This window comes from Elephantulus edwardii, unplaced genomic scaffold (assembly GCF_000299155.1).
Source record: "Elephantulus edwardii isolate Elephantulus edwardi_28Jun2011 unplaced genomic scaffold, EleEdw1.0 scaffold00039, whole genome shotgun sequence".
NCBI classification, from domain to species: domain Eukaryota; kingdom Metazoa; phylum Chordata; class Mammalia; order Macroscelidea; family Macroscelididae; genus Elephantulus; species Elephantulus edwardii.
Genome location: NW_006399789.1, coordinates 18,645,032 through 18,668,992, shown reverse-complemented (window position 1 = coordinate 18,668,992; position 23,961 = coordinate 18,645,032). Strand labels below are relative to the sequence as shown.

The window sequence follows — 23,961 nt, the reverse complement described above, 5'->3', positions numbered from 1 at the left end:
TGTATGCAGAGCAGATTATCTGAGAGGCTGGGCTCTATGAGGAGAATTATGGCATCAGGATTGGTGGAAGATGTATTATCAATCTGCGTTATGCAGATGACAGAACCCTGCTTGCTGAAACTGAAGAGGACCTCATGCACTTGCTACGAAGGGTCAAATAACTTCCTATTACTGATGTTTAAAACTGGGAACCATCATTCTTTGGATGCCCCAGATTGCTGAAGTTTATGTAGGCAGTACTAAAGTTCTAAGTGGTCTGCTGTGTATTTGGTTTCATATTTCATGCTTAACTGTATAGTTATATACTATCAAGTTGACTGCAACTCATAGAGACCCTGTGAACAATAGCCCTGAACCTTGTCCTATCCTGAGCTAATCTCACTGGCTCCTGTCTCTGACACACCTACTCCCATTACCCTAGTTACTGTGTCAGTCCACCTGATCCAGGACCTTTCTCTCCTGTGCCGGCCCTCCACCCTTCCAAGCATGATGTTCTTCTCCAAGGACTGGTCTTTCCTGTCCACGTGCCCAAAGTATGAGAGATGGAATTTCAAAATCCTTACTTCAGAGGAGCAAAACCTGGTTTCACTATTTCCAGGAGAGACCTGTTCTTTCAGCAGTACATGGTTGCTACAACACTCTTCTCCAGCATCACAATTAAAGACATCAATTCTTCTCTTGAAGAATGAGAATCCCAGAATACTTGATTTGTGCTCATGAAAAATATATACTGAGACCAGAAAGCAGTTATCAGAACATAGCAAGAAAAGACTTCATGGTTCAAAATCAAGAAAGGAGTGAATCAGAGATGTGTCTTTTCTCCGTATCTTTTCAATCTATATGTGGAACAAACCACTCATTCATTCTGGAGGCTGGGCTTTATGAGAAGGAATGCGGCATCACATCAAGATTGGAGGAAGACTCATCAACAACTTGTGATATCCAGATAACACATCTTGCTTGCCAAAACTGAGGAGGACCTGAACCGTTTGCTGCAGAAAGTTAAAGACTGCAGTCTCTGATATGTATTGAAGCTCAGCATCAAGAAAACAAAGATTCTCACTATCGGGCCAATTGAAAGCATCATGACAGATAGAGAAGAGTTTGTTCACAATTTCATCTTGCTTGGATTCACAATCAATGCTATTGTCACCAGCAGACAGGAAATCAAAAGATTAATTTCACTGGGAAAGTCAGCTATCAGGGATCTCTCCAGAGTGTTGAAGCTCAACAATTTCACACTAGAGACTAAGGTGCCCTTGACCCAGGCTACAGTCTTTGCAGTTATGTGTTGTGCATCAAACAGCTGGACAAGGACTAAGGAATACAGAAGAAGAATTGATGCTTAACTATAGGCTTGTTAAAAATTTACTGGGCAAGACAGACCAATTGGCCAAATTAACATGAACAATAGAGAACTTTGAAGGTTGCTTACTTAAGTCTGAAGCTATTGAATTTTCTGATTACATTTTCTCAATCAGATAATTAAATAGCATTAAACTTAAGTAACCATAACAAGATGGAAAGATTGACTATCACAGGAAACAGCAAAAAAAAGCTGGAGGCAATATACAGAATAACATACAAAAAAATAATTAGTTGACATTTAATCATTCCAAGAAATAGCATGTGATGAAGAACTAATGGTACTGGAAGAAGTCTAAAATGCCCTGAAGACTCCAATAATTGATGGAAGACTAATTGAGGATATGATATACAGAAGCAAAGCTGAAATACTGCACTCACCTAGTCCAAGAACTTTTTAACTACCTGGCTAACTAACTTAAAGAGAACCATAATTTAATCCATCCTTTTAAAAGGTATCAATGGAATGTGGAAGTTACAGAACAATATCATTATTATCACATGTAAGTAATATGTTGCTGAAGATAATTTTAAAAATAGTTGCAACAATGCATCACCAAGGAACTGTCAGAAATAGAAGTTGGATTCAGAAGAGGGCATGGAAGAAAGAATATCATTATTGATGGAAATATCTGGAGTCACCTTCCTCTTTGGATCATAATTTCTCCTTTAGTTGGATGATAAATCTTAGTTTTTGTTTGCTCATTGACTCCCTAAAGTGGCACATTTAGTGCTTTTATCAGATATTTTTTATCAGATATTTTTATCAGATATTCTAGCTTGCTAGTTATTAAAATTAAAACATATACAACTTTACCTAACACATGTCAAAGTATTAGCTCCACTCTTCTCTGGATGGCATTTGACATAACCTTGAGTTGGTATACAAATACATTGTAAACAATATTATTGCATATATGCATGTGATATAACTGTAAGCCAGCTCACATGAAAGCTGAAGCTGAAATTAGCTGTTGTGGAAAATAATGTCAGAAACTTGGAAGGTAAGATATTACTTGTGAACCGAGACATAGGGATTGTTCTGCATCTATTGTCTGTAAAGAGGGATTGGCATACTGAAATACCTTCCTCTTAATTAGCCAATAATAAATGCAGACTAACAGTCAGTGTCACCAGCACAAGTCCCAGAAATGGACTCCACTTTCATGTAAAAGTATTTCTTGAGAAATTTCTACTGGGCTTGGATATAGAAATAAAACCCTTTTTTATGGAATGGATATTATAGTGAAGGAAATAGTCTCTAAACCAATAAATAAATACATAATGTGGTCATAAACCCTGGAAATATAGGCTAATATACAAAATAAATGGTTTATTCATGTATAATACATGATATAGTCAGTGATACTACATGAAACGTTCTGCATTATCCTTCATCAGCTATGCATAGTTCATTAGGCTTTGCATTTTCACTAATCCCTGCACATGCACCTCTGATGTATTGTCTAAAATCGTTGGTATCTCTGACTGTCACAGCATAACCAGTGCTTTTGGCAAATAACAGAAGATGTAATAGAGTTTATTCCATCTTAGAAAAAAATATGTATTTTTCTATACATTCTGAGCACTCTGTAGAATATAGTTCAGCTAGATGTATGCTAAGAGGAAGAAAATAACGTAATTTTAATAGTTAACAATTACACAGAGTTTACTGTTTACTAGGAAATGTTGCGAGCTTGGTCTTCTCAGATTATAACGTGTACATCATTCACTTGGGGTGCTTGTTAGAATGCAGATTCTCAGTCATTCGTTCCAGTGAAAGAAACAAGATAGTGCATTTTAACAAGCTCCTAGTAATGCTGATGTTGCTAGCCAATGGGCCAAACTTTGAAAAGCACGGGACTAAGCATTTTATAGCAACCTAGATTATTTGCTCAAGGTTTCACAGCTGGTCTATCAACTCAGGCTTGCTGTTGCCTGAATCAAATTTTTAGTCATGATTAAGAGAATTGGTTCAGGCTTGATTTGTTCAGGGGTAGAGTCAAGCTTGCCTGTTGCCTGAATCTGGTTTTTAATCATGCTTGGATAAAAGAATGCCTGAAATGGGGATTGAGGTGCGCAATTTTAGACAGTTAAATTGTAAGATGTAGAAAATGAAAGAAGTTAGCCATACAAAGGACAGAGAGAAGAGCTGCAGAGCTGAAGGAGCTAGAAGTACACCTTGTTAAAATGATGAGTGAGTTTCTGTAAACTTTCATTAAAATTAATAAAAAATAAAAGGTATTGGGGAAAAAACAAAAAAATGGTGAGTGGGGATGTTTTGAAGAGATTGGAAAAGGTACATGTAAAACTATGCTAATTCTATCCTCGTGCTAATGAGAAAGGTGCTGTCTATAATGGGAGAGTCAGGACATTCATAGTTCATGGCCCAGGTTATGTCAATAAGGTATTACGTTTGGGTAAATCACCCTGTTTGTTCAATTCAATTTCTCATTTATTTAAAATGCAACAGAAACATGACTCCAAGAATTAGCATAGAATTAAATGAAAAAGATTTAAGAACTTCCTGGCATATATTGAGCTTTACTTAATCAAAACTAACATTGACTATAGAAAAATAAGTTCATAATGACTTAAAATTACTATTGCTGCAGTTGCATTTGCAGGCATAAATGTAATTGGATGGATAGAAAAGACTCAAAGGATAAAGAAAATAATAGGTAAATTTATTCCCCAAACAGAGGAATAACCTCATTATCTTTCTTTGATGGATTTCATTCTTCAAGGCCAAAGATGAGTTTCACATGGTTTTGAGACAAGTTATAATTTTTAAAAGTCATTCTTCTTTGCTACTATGGAACAGTCCACCATTTTGTTTTTCTTTCAAAAGCACTCCTCCTTCACACTTTGTGGAGCAAACTGAGTGGACGCTCCCATTTACCCCCCCCCCCCAGAAACTAACCACCAGGCCATAAACAGAAGCAGGCCCTGGCTGAGATCTCAGAACGCAAGATGACAGCTTGCAGTGAGTGCAGAAGCTGGGTGACAGGAGCAGGTAGAAGCTGCAAAGACCTGCCCACTAACACTGTAGCACTCACTCATTGTAGCCATGCTGGCATGGCGCTAGGAATACTACAAACAGTGACTCAGAAAAGGCGCTAATCTATTGACCAACGTTGTTCAAGTGGCACAAGTGGGAGTTTGTGGGCTGCACAACTGGGAAGAAGCAGTGAAACTGTGCTACTCTGAGACCGTACTGTTGAATATCATTAAAGCCCGAGACAGAGAGTCACTAGAACAGGGAGGAACTGTAAGGACAAGAAGATAAACAAAATGCTTCAGACTGGTGACGGCACAGAGCGACAGCTAAGCAAAAAATGGAGAAATTGTGAGGGACGCTGATGAGGAAAAGACATGAAGGACCCCCGAACCACTGGTCCTGTTCTGTCCCAAGTGGACGGCGAAGACCCAAGACTCCAAGACACCGGCTTGATGCAACAGCAAGAGATAAGAGGTTTATTGCGGAGCTCTGGGCCGACCCTTATCTCTTGCAGGAGACAGAGGAGTCGACCGCGAGCAGACAAAGTTGGGTTTTTTTATACACTTTAGGGGGATACAACTGGGCATCAGCTTCTCATTGGGTGATGAAAGCACAGTTTGAATTCATTGGTTCAGTGTTCGCTCAGGGTTTACACAGCATATTTGCACGTAGCACTTGCGGCAGTCACGTAGCACATGTAGCAGTTAGATAGATCTTTAACTATAGGGTGGTGTCACAAATTCTTAAGTATACAATGAGTTCAAACTCCAGGGCAGTGGAAAAACACAAGATACATTGGTTATCAGTCGAGAAACATCTGCTTGTTTGCCCTGCCCTTCAGTTAGCCATTCTTGAAATACTGTTGCCCTGGATCTCTACCAGGGACAATGGAAAAATTCCTGAGTTTAACTTAACTGAGAACTATAGAAACCTGAGTTTAATTCAGCTGAGAACTATAGGGACTATTTTAATTTCAATCTTTTCAGACAGAGTTCTCCACCTTCCCAAGAGGAAGTCAAGCCACCTGGCATGCTTCAGCGTATGAAATCAATTAGCCCTCCTCTCTTATAAGTAGAATTTAAGAGTTAAAGTACCTAGAAATCCTGAACCAGCATTTAATAAAACTGAAGGACAATAGCCATTTTTAGTTGGTTCAACCGCATGTAATAGTGTTTCCAAGAGAAGATATCAAAGCCACTTCTGTTGTAAGGCTGAATGTTCTGGCCATATGTGGTTCTCAGGACTGAGTCTCTGAGAAAGCTGACCACCCCATCTTTCTCCCACAGAGCAGCTGTTTTCGATCGGCAGTCACTTACTTTCTTGACTACTGTGCCATGAGCACTCTCAATCTGAAAACTGTCTCAAAAATAAAGTGTACAAAATTTTAGGTAAAAAAAAAAACCAAAAACCCAAGGAAGTGGCCTGACTTCAACCAGAAAATAGTAAAGGACACACAAGTACAAAGTAATAAGCGAGACATGTAGAGGAAATTTCTCCTACTGAAGCCAGACTAATGGAAAGGATTAGGAAATCTGATTACGTTCATTTTTTTTTTAAAGTAAGCAAAAATCAATGAGCAGGAAAAATAACAGAAAGCCTGGCAAGGATTTAATTTTAGTAAATCTAAAAAGAAGGTGCTACTGAAAAAATGAAGCAATTGAATTAGAAAAAAAATAAAGAACTACTTAGCAATAGAGCTGAGCAGGCAATAAAATAAACTAGAAGATGAAGAACTTGTGCAACAAGGAAAGAATATTTTTAAAGAGAAAAGCGAGCTTGGATGAATGGAACTTGGATGAATAGCAACAATGAATGAATGGAAATCTAAGTTTTGTGTAAGCTCTTGTTAAAATATCAATAAAAAAATAATTTAAAAAAAGAAAGAGAATCAAGAGAGAAAAACCAAACCTAAACAGAAGTAAGATCGCTCTGGTGGCCTACTGGTAAGGAGCTGTGGTGCTAAGCCAAAAGCATGCTGCTTGATCTGTGCCCTCGATAACTCCATCTTTTCAGATCCCCACTGGATCTTTCCTAATTCCCTCACCCCTCCTTCCCCAACCAAACTCTGCCCATGACTTTTCCTCCTCCCACCATCTGTCTTTCTGCTCCTCCCTTCCCCCTTTGGACCCCTGTACACATCTTATTAGTCATCCTTCTATTTTTACAATGATGGTCTTATGCATTATTTGTCCTTATGAGATTGAGTTAGTTCACTCAGCATAATGTTCTTCAGCCTCTCCCATATTATGTAGCATTTTTCAAAATTGTTGCACTTGAATGCTGCAAAGAAGTCCATTGTGTGAATGTACCACAATTTTTCAGTCCATTTGTTAATGGATATTTGGGCTGTTTCCAATTTCTTGCTTTGTGAATAATGCTGCTGTGAGGATTAATTTTATAAACCACAATATATGGAAATGATCGTATGAAACACCATGTGAATGAAGGAATGTATGTATATTAATTTTGTGTGTGAGCCAATATAAACTAAAAAGAAATTTAAAAAGCATGCTGCTTGAATTTACCAGCTGCTCTGCTGGGGAGAAGACAACAATCTCCTCTTAAGCAATTTACTGCCTCAAAAACCCTGCTGCAGGGTCAGCTATGTGTTAATTCCAAGTCTACTATGGTACATAGCAACAACCAACAGAAATAAGTGTTACAGTAGGAAATCCAGCATTAGAATTATTGAAATCTCAAAGCACCATAATTATAATGAAGGCACAAAAACAAATATCCAAGATCTGCTCAGAGAGAACTTCTCAAGACCTCAACAGCCACCCACAACTGCAACTATAAAACCCAAACAGAGCAGATGCAAAAAGATTAATTACAAGCCACCCATATGCTAATAAAGGTTTTAAAAACTCAAACCAAGAAGAGCAATCTTAAAGCAGCACGAGAAAAAAACAATACAGTAGGAGTTTTCCATTCAATCAATGCAAATATCCCTAAGGTCACGGTAAAGGCCAGAAAACAATAGAGTGGCATACGTAAATACTGAACAAAAGCAACTGACAATCAAGAGTTGTTTACCTCAGAGAGTTTTCCTTAGAAGAAGAGGACAAAAGACATACCACCTTAAAAAAAAATAACTGTAGAACAGATCCTCTGGGAATGTGTCACTATGAACTAATGCTGCATTGGGTGGGTTGGTTCTAGTGCCTTTAGTTTTGTTTTGAGACTAGCCTTAAGGTGCCCAGCTGGTACAGTGCATAATGTACTTAGCTGCTAATCAAAGGTCAATGGTTTAAATGTATTGGCAGTCTGTGGGTGAAAGCCTGATAGTCTCCTCCTGTAAAAGAGCACAGCCTTGGAAACCTGGTGGAAGGTCACTGTGAGCAGAGCCAGCTTGAGAGCAGTGGAGAGAATACTTTGCAAGCGTTACTCAGAGTACTCCAAACAGGAAGGCAATAACCTTAACTAAACACTTGTGTGCATACAAAGAAGAAACAAAAAATTAATAAGAATGTGAGATCTCAAAAACAAAAGCACAACATCACAACAGCATAGGAAATCATAAAAACAAATTATATGCAGATGATACAATCTTGCTTCCTGAAACTGGGGAGGACCTGAAGTGTTTGCTGTAGAAGGTCATGGACTGTAGGCTTCAATATGGATTGAAGCTTAACATCAAGAAGACAAAGATTCTCACCCTTGGGTCAATTGGCAGCACCATGATAGATGAAGAAGAGATTGAGGTTGTTAACAGTTTCAGCTTGCTTGGCTCCACAATCAACACTTTTAACCCCAGCAATCAGGAAATCAAAAGACAAATTGCATTGAGAAAGTCTGTTGTCAGGGACCTCTCCAGAGTCCTGCAGAGCAATGATGTTGGACTAGATCTAGGCCATGGTCTTCGCAATTACATACTATGCATCAGAGAGCTGGACAATAACTAAGGATGACAGAAGGAGATTTGAGCTGTGGTGCTGGAGAAGAGTATTGAACATAACATGGACCACTAGCAGAATAAATAGGTTTGTCTTAGAGAGGGTGAAACCAAGTTTCCCCTTGGAGGCAAGGATTTTTAAGCTCTATCTCACATACTTTGGGCACATATCTAGGAAGGACCAGTCCTTGGAGAAGGACATTGTTCTTGGGAGGGAGGGACAGCACAGGAGAAAAAGATCCCAGTTGAGATGGATTGACATGATAATTAGGGTAATGAGTTTAGGTGTCTCAGAGTTAGACTAGCTCAGGATAGGGCAGCAGGGTTCAGAGTTGTTGTACAAGGGTCGCTATGAGTTTCAGACAACTCAGTGGGACATAACAACAACATATATAGTTTAGGAAATAAACTCAATAATTAAATCCCACAAACAACACAGCATCAATTTTGTAAGAAATAAGCAAAAATTAATTTATCAAATACATGTTCTATATAGCTATTAATGGAGACACCAACAGAAATGGGAGGAGAAACAAATTAGGAATAGATTTATTACATTCGGATGGTCTGTTAATTAGTTTCTATGTATTAAATGTTGTCACTATTGTAAATTGTGTGATATAATATATGTAGTAAACAGTAAGAAATCCTCCAGCGGAGGGAAAAAATCAAAAGAAAATAAGAAGGTTCATTACAAGGTAGCAGCTACATACAAATAAGAATTGAAAAAAAAAAAACACAACAAAGAAGCTATGAATCCTTGAAAAAAACACAGCAAAATGAGTGAGGGATACACTTCATTTTTAGTGTTACATTTATATTCAGCATAAATTGCATTTTATCTTAATTAAATTTAGCATAAATGTAAGTGGCCTACATATCACACACACCCCATGCAAAAGTCAGAAAGTGACAGATTGGATAAAAGTGGCTAAATAAATAAAATTATGATCCTTCCTTCTTTTGTCCACAAGATAAACACTTTCAATATAAAAGCACAAGTAGACTGATAATAAAGTTGATGAAGAAAAGCTGATGATGCAGCCAGTAAACCAAAAAAATAGATTTTAAATAAAAATCCGTTACAAGAGATAAAGAAGGTCAATTCAGTATGTAAACATAGCAATTTTGAATATATGTCCACCTTAAGTCAGTGATTCAGAAATGCATGAAACAAATACTAATATGAATGGAGAAGTATATATATATATATAACTGCAAAATATTATAGAACACTTCAACACATTACTTTCCATTTCAGAAAGAACATTGAGAATTTCAGTAAACCATAAAACAATTAGACTAAAAAAAAAAACCAATTAGACTCTGATATAACCTGAAAATTGCCAGTGTTTTGGATTTGTTAGTGACTGGTGAAGTCCCCAAGCATATGGTCCTTAACCAGCCTTTGGACCTGGCTGGAACTGAACTCATTCTGTGAATCAAATAGCTGGCCGACCTATAAAATAAAAAGTAACACCAGGGTGATAATCATTCTTAAAATAATCAACCAAACAAGATCAGTAGGGCAACAGTGTTCACGGTTTTTATTGCTTTTGAGTTGTAATAACTTCATAGCCAACCCTCCAGTAAATTTTTAGGGACTGTAAATTTCACAGGAGGAGATTATCCATTTTACTTCCTTCAGAACACCTGGTAGATTCAAACCCTATTCCTTTAGGTTGATACACAACTCCCTACCCGCTAGGCCACCAGAGCTCTCTAGGACAACATTGTTGTTGTGATGTGCTGTTGAGTCAAAATTATAGTGACCTGGACCCTACCCTATCATGTTCCATCCTCATCCTTTCTGACACACTAGAGCCTAGGTCAATATTAGTCTGGGAATAAAGCTTAGGAAGGTAGGAAGGAGAGGTTAGAAGGATGAATGAAAACAAGAACTATAGAGTATTGTTATAATGTGGAAATTTTAATAAATGTCATAATACAACATATGTATAAATTGTTGAATGGAATACCAAACTGCTCTGTACAGTTTTATCAAAACATAATAAAATTTTTTTAAAAAATACATACACAACAAATGCAAACCATTAGATCTAAACGGCATTTATAAAACACCACCCTCATTTATAGAACATACTCTATAACATGTATAGTCCATGTAATATATATATATATATATGAAAAGAAACCATGTACTTGTTACAGTTACAGAGTTCTTATATGGTTATAATAGCTATATAACATATGTATAATATATGTTAAAACTCTGTAACTGTAACATGTACATGGTTTCTTTTCTCAAAAAAGACTCAACAAATTTAAAAATATTGAAGTCATACAAAGCACCTTCTCTGACCATACAGTTTTGAACCTAGAAATAGCAATACGAAAGTATTTTCATTGAAAATTGATGTATATGTGGTTTTAAAAGCAAGTTTAAATCTTCAGCCATTTCTTATAACTTTCCCTTTTATATATGACTCTCTGCACGGAAGGAAGACATTTCCTGTGCAGGCATCTAAACAGAGCGATTCTTGAAGCATTGGCTGGTAGCTTATATTCTCATCTAACCACTCTGTCAATACAATCTAACTTGTTCTTAAATCTTTGTCATCTTATAAAATTCATTACTACAGAGCTGGTTCGGGCTTTATCCAAATGGCATTCTGATGCTTTGTTCACACTGTTACAGGAAAAGAAGGAAGCTGTACAAAGTGGCAAAGAGCAAACTGAGAACACTTTAAAAGAAGGCAATGACATACTTGATGAAGCCAGGCGTCTTGCAGATGAAATCAATGCAGTGATAGAAGTAAGTATGCGATAAGGTGCAAAGTTAAAAGAGCAATGATAACAACTAAGGCACTCATATGGGAAAACAATGATAAAGCTAAGTGTTATAACATACATAGATGCGTACTCTCATCCATTTGATTTCCCATTGTCCCAACACACATTTCCTGTGTTTTTTTAATCATACTAACAAAGAATATTTCTTTTTCCTACGACAGCTTCAATATTTATGTAATATTGGATAAAAAAGTTATACAAATTTGGTGGGTGGAGAGAGGGGAAATGGGAAAAATCGGGTGGGGACCCGACTAGATGGGGTAATGATAGCACATCAGTGATTAATTTTATAAATCACAATGTAAGGGAACGATTGTATGAAACATAGTGCCAAAGAAGGAAAGTATATGGAGGGAATCTGCAGAATAAAAAAAGTAATGGAAATCTACAATCAGATTTTATAACCAGTGTCTACCGGATTACACAGTGTTGTATGTTAATAAAAATACAAACATTCTACAAATTTCGAATGACTTTTATATGTTAATGTATAAATCAACCTAAGAAGTTATACCTAGAAATGGGGGGGGGGAATTTTATGTTAAGCTCTTTTTTAGGTAAATGTGCTGAATTTTTTTTAATTGCTCTATTATATATTTTTTCATTCTTTATTCTTTTTTGCCATGTTAATAAATGCTGAGTTCTAAAAAGTAATAATAACATGTGCAATCATGTCTTTTCGAGAAATTCTTCAATGAGAAGAAACTCAAAGTTGCTTGCTTAACGTGTCATCTCTTCTCTGCATAACAGTATGTTCAAGATATTAAGACTAAATTGCCACCAATGTCTGAGGAGCTTACAGAGAAAATAGATGACCTCTCCCGTGAAATCAAGGACAGGAAGCTTGCAGAGAAGGTATCCCAGGCTGAGGGCCATGCTGCCCAGTTGAATGACTCCTCTGCTGTCCTTGACGGGTATGTCATTGTTGTTGGAAATTGTCTGTGTATATTGACCCTTGGTCAAAAGTTTTGAAATTTAAAAAAAAACAAAAAAAAACAAACCACCACCAAACTGGGAGAAGTGCTTTCAGATCCTGATTCTGTAATTATGAACATACGTGCCAGGAAGTCTTTCTGTGGAAGAGCTTAATTAGGTGGGTCTGGGCACAGCTCTACTGGAGCAGCATCAAAAGTCTGAGTTAAAAGTGGATGCAAATATGGCGTGGTGGGGAGTGATGGTAGCCTCAGGCTACACAGAGGAAAAAAAAGCATTTTCTACTCTATTAAAAAGCACAGTGGTTGTCTTATTAGCATTTTAAATAATGATATGTAAACATACACTCTGCTAAACTTTCAGCTAGATATTTCTAATCAAATCAAAACAATTCATTGTTTAAAAGTTTGCTTTGGAAAACATGGCTCCATATATATATTGCGTTTCATTGAATAAGTTTCCATCTTTTTTATTCTCTTCCAAACCCAGTGGAGACATTGTATACTTATCGGAGACATTGTATACTTATTGTATAGCAGCTTGCTATGGCAAAGATTGTTACATGAGTTAGAGGAAAGAGAGACAAGTGAAGGGCATTATGATTTGTGATCTCTCTACGTTTTTCTAGTATGTTTCTCCTCAATTAGTATAAAGGGCAATTGAAGACTGCCAGAACTATTTGTTGTTTTTATGTGTCTTTGAGTAGCCTGGAATGGTAACAACTCAGTGTACATTAGCTTTGAACTCTCTCCTATCCTGAGCCAATCTCATCGTTTCCAGCAGACCTAATCCCATTTTTGTAGTCACTGAATCAATCCTTCTCATCCTGGGTCTTCTTCTCCTGCACTGTCCCTCAACCCTTCAAAGCATGAAGTCCCTCTAAGGACTAGTCCTTCCTGCCCAAGTTAAGACAGACTAGGGAGAAGTATTGGCCATCCACTACCAAAATAGCAGGCCTCAAAAAAATCATATATACAATAGAGCCGTAACTATAGATTCTATTAACTCCTGGAACATTTTTTTCCCCAAAAGTGTTTCTTTTTTAATAGCTACCATGTGTAAGCTTGATATTAGTTACCTAATGTGCCGTGACAAAATAGACCACAGGGGAGAGACTTTAAAGAACAGAAATTTATTTTCTCACTGATTTGGATGCTAAAAATCCCCATCGGTATGCTTGGTTTCCTTCTGCAGACATCTCCCATAATATCTAGTGTCTGTGGCTAATCCTTTCTGTTCTTTGGCAGTAACGAGCTTTCAGATGGTCTCTATAATCTACCTGTACGTGTCTATATCAATTATACATTTTTATGTGACACCATTTAGAAATTATTAGGTTTAGAGTCTACTTGACTCTCTGAAATTACTTCATCTAAAAAAACCCCAAAAAACCAAATCCCACTACTACAAGCAGGGGCAAATGTATAGTTAATGACTGCCGTTGTGCCTCTTCTTCCTCACAGCAGCCTTATAGAATAGAGTAGAATTGTCCTTGTCCAATATGACATCATAGAATATCATTTTTATAGCTAGCTGATATTTGGATACCAGCCAATGAATTAACCACCATGCCACCAGTGTTTCCATGTATCTTTTTAAAAGTGTAATTAAATCCATAAAATACCCACATAAAAAGGGAAAGTATTTGATTTGAAAATTACAGACATTAACAGCATAACATCCTTTACTATTTAACGGTGGCAGATTAAACAATAATCTCAAAAACAGAGAACTCAAGCTCTGCTCCTTAATGACTTACTATTGGTCATGTGGCTTGGAGTAACTTTGCTTCATTTTCTCCTATCTGAGAAGCATACTGACCCATGTATAGTCTGTGACCGTTCAGTCCAGCATTGCAGAATACATACTTGGAAATCTGAATATACTTCGTGATTGAAAATAAGGGGTTGCCTCACTCTGCATGCTTGTGGGATGTCCGTGGCCAGAGAAAGTTTCAGGGGATGCATGCACTAAGCAGCCACTGTGAGTCTACCATGAGAGTGGCTAGTGTTTTGTTCTGTTGTACATAATGTTAGGTCACTGATTCAGAACTGACTCAGAGACACATAAGGCACAATATAAATATTTACACAATATTGGTTGTGATAGTTACACAATGTTAATTATTGTAATGTAATAGATCTCACTCAATTATATACTTAACAATGTTACATCAGCAAATACCATGGTGCATATATTTTAAAGGATGCTCTGGTGGTCTAGTGGTAGGGAGGTCTACTGTCAACCAGAGGCAAGTGGTTCGGATACACTAGTTGTTCCATGGGAAAAAGATGGGCATTCTTCTCCTGTGTGATTTATAGCTTCTGAAAACCTGCTGGAGGATCAGCTATGAGTCCAGCCTGGCTTGAGGGTCCATAACAACAAAATTCACTTTTTGAAATAATTAAAAGATGTTGACAGGTTCATAGTTCAATTATTCAGGTGTATGAGTTTGAATTATAAAGTAGAGCTCAATATGAGTGTCCCCTAACTGTTTTGGAATTAACAGTACAGTTATCACTCAGATGTCACATATATTAAAAGTAAGATATTCTTCATTTAAGGACCAACTATTGTGATGGTTTGGGGTTTTGTTTTCATCCCAACAGAATCCTTGATGAGGCTAAAAACATTTCTTTTAATGCCACTGTGGCCTTCAAAGCATACAGCAACATTAAGGACTATATTGATGAAGCTGAGGAAATTGCCAAAGAAGCTAAAGGTCTTGCAAATGAAGCTACAAAACAGGTAAGGGGGAAAAAAGTTATTTGGTGAGAATAGCATGTATATTATTTGTTAAAGTACTTGAAATTCAATAGTAAGTTCTAAAAAAATCTTAATGAATTAGAATATTTCTAATCACTTTCAAAGCCTTCTTTAAATCTTATCCAAAATAAACTCAGCGTGTTGTAGTCACAGGAGAATTCTTTTCTCAGTCAGTATTCTACTTTACACAGTCAGAATTTTCAGATTTTCACAAATGCCAAACAGATCTGTGCCACCAACTCACAGAAGAAAAAGAGAAAAGCAGAAAACTGGGCAAGGAAATTTATCACTACTCCTCCATTGTCATCAGAGGGAATGCACCTTGAAAATTTAAAATGGTTGATGATAGTTACACACAATTTGGTTGTTTATGGTACAAGCATACTTTACATAAAACATAATAGATAATGTCCTGATAAATTATTTATGCTAACTTTATCCTTTGAAAAGCTCTTACATTTTGTCTGCTGTCAGTGTTCAAAATATATTTAGATCTAATAGTTTAGAATCTTGGTATTTTGATTTTATATCACCTTTTTTTTACATCTTCAATAGTGCCAAATGCCCATTCTGTACATACAGAGCAAAATTTGTTAATAAGTCATGAGATAAACCTGGGTAAGAAAAGAGAAATAAGCTTAAGGTCAAAAAATGGTTCAGAAGAATCACACCATGTGTTTTAAAAGTGTGGAACAGCTCCTTGCTTCTCACAGAATCCCTTAAGCATTTCAGAATTTTTAGAAAAATAAAATGCAGCAGAAGCTTGACAAGGCATCTTACCTCAGTGAACAAAATATCCACAGAAAAACTAATGCTAAAGAAACAGATCAATTTCTTCTTTTCTTTACTTACTTTCTTGGCACACATACTTTCTTGGATCTCAAGAATGTTGTTTTTAGAGTTGTTTTTGTTGTTGTTAGAACAACAGATCTGGCTCTGTCCCATCCTGTACCATCCTCACACTTCCTGGCAAACTGGAGCCCACTGTGGCAGTCACTCTGTCAGTCCACCTGGTTGAGAGTCTTCTTCTCCTTTACCAACACTCTGCCTTTCCAAGCACCATATCCCTCTCCAAGGAATAGCATCTCCTAGCATCATGCCCAGAGTATGGGAGGCAAAACTTTATCATCTTTACCTCCAAGGAGCACTCTGGCTGTACTTTCTCTGAGACATTTTTGTTGTTCTTTTGGCAGGCCATGGAATGTTCAGTACTTTTCTCCAACATGACAGCTCAAAGATATGTATTCTTCTGTTATCTTTATTCATTGTCCAGTTCTTAGATGCATAGCAAGCGATCAGAAAGACCGACACCTGAATAAGACACCCTTTAGAATATTAGAACTTTTAACAACACTAGTAGAGGTTTTGTTTTTCAGTTATATTAAAAACCCTAGAGTCCCTGAGCTATTACTCTATTTAACTTCTTCTGACAGAGAGCTACTAATGCTATATAGATGTTTTATTCCTCAAAATGGTGACACAATCAATTAAAAAGAAAAACCTTTAAAATAAATTTATTTTTTGCAGCTAAATTATTTATTCATCTCATAATAGATAATTCTTTTCAACTTTAATATTGTTCAAATAAATTAAATTAGTGGGAACTACCAACAACTTTATCTTACTTGTAGCCAGCATCCATTTGGTACCAGAAGTCAGGAGATCAGGAGATAAATTGGGCTGAGAAAAGTCTGTCATCAGAAACTTCTCCAAATTACTGAGAAACACTGATATTAGTTTGAAGACTAAGATGTGCCTGACTGAGGCCGTCATCTTTTCGATCACTTGTTATACATCTGAGAGCTAGACAATTAATAAAGATGATAGGAGAAGAATTGATGCCTTTGAGTCAATTGGATAGAGTACTGAATATCCCATGGGCTGCTAAAAGAACAAATCAATATGTCTTGGAGCAGGTGCAGCCAGAATACTTCTTGGAAGCAAAAATGATCAAGTTTTGTCTCACAGACTTGGGCAGTGCTGCTCAGAGAGGCTATTTCTTTGAGAGGAATATCATACTTGGGAAGGTGGAGAGATTACAAAAGAGAGGAAGTCTCTCAACCAGGTGGTTTGACACAGTGACTGCCACAATGGGCTCAAGTGTGTTAGAGATTGTGAGGGTGTCACAGGATAGCACAGGGTTTTTATCTGTTGTTCTTAGGTTTATGAGTTATACTCCTTGACTTGACAGCACCTAATAACAACATGTTTTATTGGAGAACATTTCTAAGCCTCCAGTATAGTTCCTAGTAAATAACAACCTGGATGGTTGGATGAAGAAGTGTGCATTTTCTTTTATATAAGTAACATGTCTTTTACCTGTTTATAGACTTTGTACCGTAAAAATCTTGCTTTTGCCATTGTTTAACTTTAAAACTGCCTTTAAAAGTTTAAGTTAAAGAGCTATATTTCATTCTAATTCAACCCATCACTTTACATTTAATAAGTTCTTCATATTATGCTAAATTTAAATTTACTTTTTCTTCTCACTACCAATTAGCAAGATTCTGCTGAAAATTATCCAAAATGTTTGGAACAAGATGTCAACAGAGAAATGCCAGATGTGCAGGCTGGATTTAGAAGAGGTCGTGGTACTAGGGATATTATAGCTAATGTTAGATGGATCTTGGCAGAAAGCAGAGAATAGCAGAAGAATGTCTATCTGTGCTTCATTGACTATGCAAAGGCTTTTGACTGTGTGGATCACAACAAGCTATGGCTGACTATGAGAAGAATGGGAATCCCAGAATATTTGACTGTGCTAATGCGAAACCTATACTTGGACCAAGAGTCAGTTGTCAGAACAGAGTAAGGAGACACTACATGGTTCAAATCAAGAAGGGGGTCCATCAGGGATGTATTTTGTCTCCATACCTTTTCAATCTGTATGCAGAACTGATCATCCAAGATGCTGGGCTGTACGAGGAAGAATTTGGCATCAGGATTGGTGGAAGAATCATCAATAACCTGCATTAAGCAGATGACACACCCTGCTTGCTGAAACTGAGGAGGACCTGAAGCGCTTGCTGCAGATGGTCAAGGACTCAGTCTTCAATATGGAATGAAACTCAATATCAAGAAAACAAAGATTCTCACTACAGGGCCAATTGGCAGCATCAGTATGGATGGTGAAGAGATTGAGACAGTTAACAGTTTGAGTTTACTTGGTTCCACAGTCAACACTCTTGGTAACAGCAGACAGGAAATCAGGAGACTAATTGCATTGGGAAAGGCAGCCGTGAGGGACCTTTCAAGAGTACTGAAGAGCAACAACGTCAGTCTGGAGACTAAGGTATGCCTGATCCAGGCTGTAGTCTTTGCAATTATGTGCTATGCATCAGAGAGTTGGACAGTGAATAGGATGATAGAAAGAGAATCAATGCCTTTGAGCTGTGGTGCTTGAGAAGAGTGTTGAATATACCATGGATTGCTAGGATAACAAACAGGTTTGTCTTGGAGAGGGTGAAGCCAGAATGCTCCTTGGAGTCAAAGATTCTGACGCTTCATCTAGCATACTTTGGGCATGTTGCAAGGAGGGACTGGTCCTTGGAGAGGACATGATGTTTGGGAGAGTGGAGGGACAGTGCAGGAGAGGAAGACCCTCAATGAGATGGATCGATTCTGAGAGTAGAGTGGTGGGAATGAGTGTGTTTGACACAGCAAAGTTGGTACAGAATAGAACGGCATTTAGGGCTCTTGTACATAGGGTCGCTATGAGTCGCAAGCGACTCAATGGCACATAACAACAACAACAACCACTAATATTTATTGCACTTGATAATCTGTTGTTGTTCTGGGAGGTTGAGTTGACACTGGCTCATAGTAACCATATGAACAACAGATAGAACACTGCCCTGTCCTGTATTATCCCCATGTCCAAGCCCATTGTTACAATAATCTTTCAATCTGTCTTATTGATAGTATTCCTCTCTTTCTCTGGCCCTTCATCTTTCCCATCTTTCCAAAGACAGGACACTTCTGACAATATGTGCAAAGTCCACGAAAGCAAGTTTCATCCTTCTTGCCTCTCAGGAGCACCCTAGTTGTACTTTCTCCAAGACATGTTTGTTTGTTCTGTTGGCAGTCCATGAGACAGTCAATACTCTTCTCCACCACCTTAGTTCAAAGGCATTGATTCTTCTTTTGCCATCTGTATTGATTGTTCAACTCTCATATGCATAGGAAGAAATTGAAAAATCAAAATATCATTAAACTGACATCATTACTATTTTACACATAAGAGAGGTCCTTGACAGCACATTTTCCTATGCTGTCACATTTTGATTTCTTGACTGCTGTTACCATGGATATTAATTTTGAATCCAAGTAAAATGAAATTGTTGACAACTTCACTTTGTTCCATCTGTTGTGATATTGTCTATTTGTCTACTTGTGAGGATTTTTAAACTGCATAGTTTAAAATGAGGAAATATGTGAGTCAGGGTTTTATCCTTTCCATGAATGCTGAACAAATAATTCAAGATGCTGGATTCTGTGAAGAAGAATGCGGCATCAGGATTGAAGGACTAGTCATCAGTAGCCTGTGTTATGTAGCTGACACAACTTTGCTTGCTGGAAGGGAAGAGGAAACATTTGTGCAGAAGACCAGAGTTTATAGACTTCACCATGAATTACACCTCAGAATAAAAAAAAATAAAAATCCTCACCAAAGGATTTGCAAAACTAGCCAACTTCAGAAATGGAGCTACTACAAATTGTAGTTTATGACATTTCCCCTTATAATTCCTTATCTCCTTCCACGTGAAAATGATGAAGTATGTGAGTAATTACAAGGTAAGTGCTAGAGAGCTACTGATTTAGCAAATGATTGTCCAAAATCACAGACTAGATTAATTTTACCTAAAAGTTTTGATATTTTCCCAGTCAAATATGATTGTAATATAGTGAATTATTATAATAAGTCTAATTTATTCCTCTTTAAGTGTTCAGTCCTAGAGATTGAATCTACATAAAAAACAGTAGAAATTTAGACAACACTAGTACATAACACCCAGGTCCAGTGTCAGGAAGGTCAATAGCCACAGAAAGCTGAATGACCAGTAAGCATCAAAAGAAGATATGTTGTTTATAGGACCAGTAAGGCTTGCACTCTTAATGGCTCCTAATAACAAGTGGGCAGAAAATGGTATGGAAATAAGTATGATTTAATTTGGGGTTTACAATTTAATAGGAAATACAAAAGGTGTATAAATCAATGTGAACACTTATTATGTATGTCTTTATAAAAAATAAATATAAAATTTAAATAAAACATTTTTTAAATAAAAGAAATAAAATAGTGAAAAAAAAAAAGAAGATACAGAGAGTCACTACCAAAAAGAATTGGCTGAGACAGAAGAATTTTGTGAAACAATACATGATCAAGAGTCTTTGGTGATGAAGGAAGAAGGTCCCACTATTCTGAAGGAATTGGCAAAAATAAGGCCCCAGGAATTGATGAAATATCAATTGACATATTTTAACAAACAGGTGCTACCCTGAATATGCTCACCAGTTTGTTCCAAAAAATCTGGAGGACAACCACCTGGCCAGCAGACTGGAAGAGAGTTATATTTATTCCTATTCTTTAAAAAAAAAGAAAAAAGAAGACCTGACAGAGGGTAGAAATTATCAAACAATATCATTAATATCACACGCAAGCAAGACCATGCTGAAAAATATCCAAAATCTGACTGGAACAGCACATCAACAGAGAACTGCTAGATTTGCAGGCTAGGTTTAGAAGAGGCTGTGTCACTAGGGATATTACAGCCAATATTAGATGGATTTTAGCTGAAAGCAGAGAGAACTAGAGGAATGTGTTTCATTAACTTTGCAAAGGCATTTGACTGTGTGGATCACAAAAAAAAAACTGTGGTTAACTCAGAGAAGAATGGGAATTCCAGAACACTTGATTGTGCTTGTGAGAAACCTAAGAGGCAGTCTTCAAAACTGAGCAAGGAAACACTGCATGGTTCAAAATCAGTAAGATTTACACCACAGTTGCATCCTATCTCCACACTTTTTCAATCTATATGCAGAACAAATCCTTTGGAAGACTGGGCTCTAAGAGGAGGAATGTGACATCAGGATTGGAGAAAGTCTCACCAACAACCTGCGTTATGAAGATGACACAACCTTGCTTGCTGAAACTGAGGAAAACCTGAGGCATTTGCTGCAGAATGTCAAGGACTGCAGCCTTCAATATGGATAGAAGTTCAACATCAAGAAAACAAAGATTCTCACCACTGGCCGATTGGCAGCATCGTGATACAGATGAAGAGACTGAGATTTTAAACAATTTCAGCTTTGTTGTTTCCACAATCAACACTTTGGTACCATTAGCCAGAAAATTAAAAGATTAATTGCTTTAGGAAAATCTGCTGTCAGGCACCTCTCCAGAGTACTGACAAACAATGATGTCAGTCTGGAGACTAAAGTGTACCTGATGCAGGCCATGGTCTTCGTAATTACTTGCTATGCATCAGAGAGGTAGACAATGACTAGGGATGATAGAAGGAGGATTGATGCCTTTAAGTTGTAGAGAAGAATATTGAATATAACGTGGACTACTAAGAGAATAAATGAGTTCACCTTCAAAAGGTAAAACCAGACTGTCCTTGGAAGCAAGGATTTTTTTATGAATTTTTTTTCATGTTAATGAACATTTATAGAGATTTTGGATTTCCATTCATTCACTGTTGCACTTTTCTCCCCCTGACCACTCCTGGTTTTACTTCCCAGTGAGAAGAATGAAAATCTATAGAACCCCCAAAGGGAATTTTTCTTGCTTTAGGCTCTGTTGTCTTAGGAAGAAACTGTATCTTAAAATTATTATTCTATGCGAGATCAGTAAGAAAAGAAATCCAATAGAAATAAAAGATAATTTGAAGGAAGGATGGGGGACTTTGACATGGCAGGTTGAGTTAGCTCAGAACTACTCTGATGTTAGAAATGAATAGATAGGCCAGATGAAATCTAAAACCCCTCAATGGGTTATCTATTTTAGGGGAAAGGGAAAGAAAGAAAATTTAAAAATGAAAAAAACCTCCTCAAAACTGGAATGGTACATGCTAAAACTAACGCCTTAAGAAATGAATGAGTTTGGGATATAAAAACATATTGTAACATTCAGCAGCTATAACTTTTAAACATGCAGGAAAGAAGACATCACAGATTTCACTTTGAAAATATTTAAAAAAAGATGGAAAAATCAAGACCTGGGAGCTTACCCCTTCAAGGTACATATACCCATTCTAGCCCAGAAACACTAAAAGCAGTTTCTTTTTGTCTTAGGACAGTACGAGTGACAAATGTCTTTCACATTAAATGAATCCAGAAGCCTATGAATTGAGCTCCAGAGTCTTCCACCCAGATAGTACGAAACTCTCCATTCTGAGGTTAACTCATTCTTTTGTTACTGAATTGCCTGGCACCAGCAGGTTTCTGAGGCTGTAAATTGAAAAGGAGTTAAGTGTGCATCTTTCTCTGTGCAAGTGTTTACTGCTAAGCCACCAGAGCTCCCTAACACAAAGTTAGGCAGTTTGAACTCACCAGCTGCTCCACTAGAGAAAGATGGGCAGTCTCCTTTAGTGTGATTTACAACCTCTTAAAATATTTTGGAAGGCCAGCTGTGAGTCAATTCCAACCCAATGATACATAACTACATTGAAAGCCCAAAGGAACTTATAGGGGTACACTCTTAGCCCAAAGGCTGCTTATTTCCCAAATGCTGTGGAAAAAAATGAGGCCCTCTTATTATTTACTGCCTTGCAAATCCCGTGAATATTTGATAGGAGGTAGAACCAATTCTATGGGCTTTAAGTTTGAGTTTTGAGTTTGAGTTTTTATTTGAGTTTGAAAATCCTAAACATCTTAAATAAAGGTATGCAAAACAAATCTATTGACAACATCTTCAATCCAGGGAGCATGGTCTTTCACAAACTCTCTCTTGCTGAAGTTTAGGTCACGCACAGATACAAACTGAAGTAAGAAATAAGCTAGTAGCTCAGACAGGATCAATCAATAATAGTATAGAGGAGGATTAGCTTGATATGATCCTGAGATTATTGACTAATAAGAAATAGAATATGAAAACATACATTTAAAATATAAAAATAATAAAGAGAAAAGAATTATATAAAAGTGTGCCAAAAGAAGGAATAAGATTAATATTTATAAAGAAATAAACTTTGTAGTTGTTTTTATGTGCCATTGAGTCAGAAATGACTTATAGCTTACCTTCTCTAAATTTTTGGGAGGCTATACATTTGATAAGAGGAAATTGTTAGTCTTTCTCCTGGACCCATCTGGTGGATTCGAAGTGTAGGTCTTCCGTTGGCTCCTTACCATAGAACCACCAGAGCTCCCTAGAGGAACAAGTAAAATTGCTAAAATTTTTAAAACTTTAGTAATTGAATGAGACAAGCCAGCAGTTTAGTAATATTGACAAAAGAAATTGGTGTGTTTGGAGAGCTCAACACATCACCCAAAATGCAAGAAACATGGTAACAGAAAAAGAAAAAATATTTGAAAATATAATACTAGAAGACTTAAAAAGGATAAATGGTAAAACATGTATGAGGATCCAATGGGGAAAGACATGGGAACAGAAGGATGAGGATGAGTAGGGGTGAAACCACAGGATTGTACAATTTAGTAGGTAGAAAAAGGGTGTAAAGAAAATCAAAAGGAACCAGCAGAGATCTGAAAAAAACTGAGTAATGGTGGGCAAGTTCCAATGGTGATTGGTTTTATAAAACATAATGTATGGGAATTTCACCTGAATTTCAGAATCATCTCAGGAACAGGTTTGAGGCCTTGAACACTAATGAGCGAAGACCAGATGCGTTGTGGTAGGATTTCAAATGTATCATCCAGGAATAGTGCAAACGGTCATTACAAAGACAGAAGAGGAAGAAAAGACCAAATTGCACTGGAGCGTAGAAAAGCCAAAGCACAAGGAAGAATTCAAGACACTAAAGAGCTGAACAGATTCCAAAAGGCAGCACGGAATGACAAAGCAAAATATTACAATGAAATGTGCGAGGAGCTAGAGTCGGAAAATCAAAAGGGACGAACTCATTCAGCATTTCTTAAGCTCAAGGAACTGAAGAACAAATTCAAACCTTGAGTTGCTATAATCAAGGATGCTTTAGGTAGAATATTAAATGATCCAGGAAGTATT

General features: G+C 37.1%; 1 protein-coding gene across 1 annotated transcript in view; it reads left to right on the top strand.

Annotated features, from left to right (window-relative positions):
- LAMA2 (laminin, alpha 2) overlaps window positions 1-23,961 on the top strand; it is a 746,602-nt gene that overhangs the window by 538,828 nt on the left and 183,813 nt on the right. The window contains exons 38-40 of the mRNA XM_006885032.1: window positions 10,921-11,037; window positions 11,826-11,989; window positions 14,618-14,756. Coding sequence (XP_006885094.1) covers window positions 10,921-11,037; window positions 11,826-11,989; window positions 14,618-14,756 — 420 coding nt within the window. The remainder of the gene's footprint in view (window positions 1-10,920; window positions 11,038-11,825; window positions 11,990-14,617; window positions 14,757-23,961) is intronic.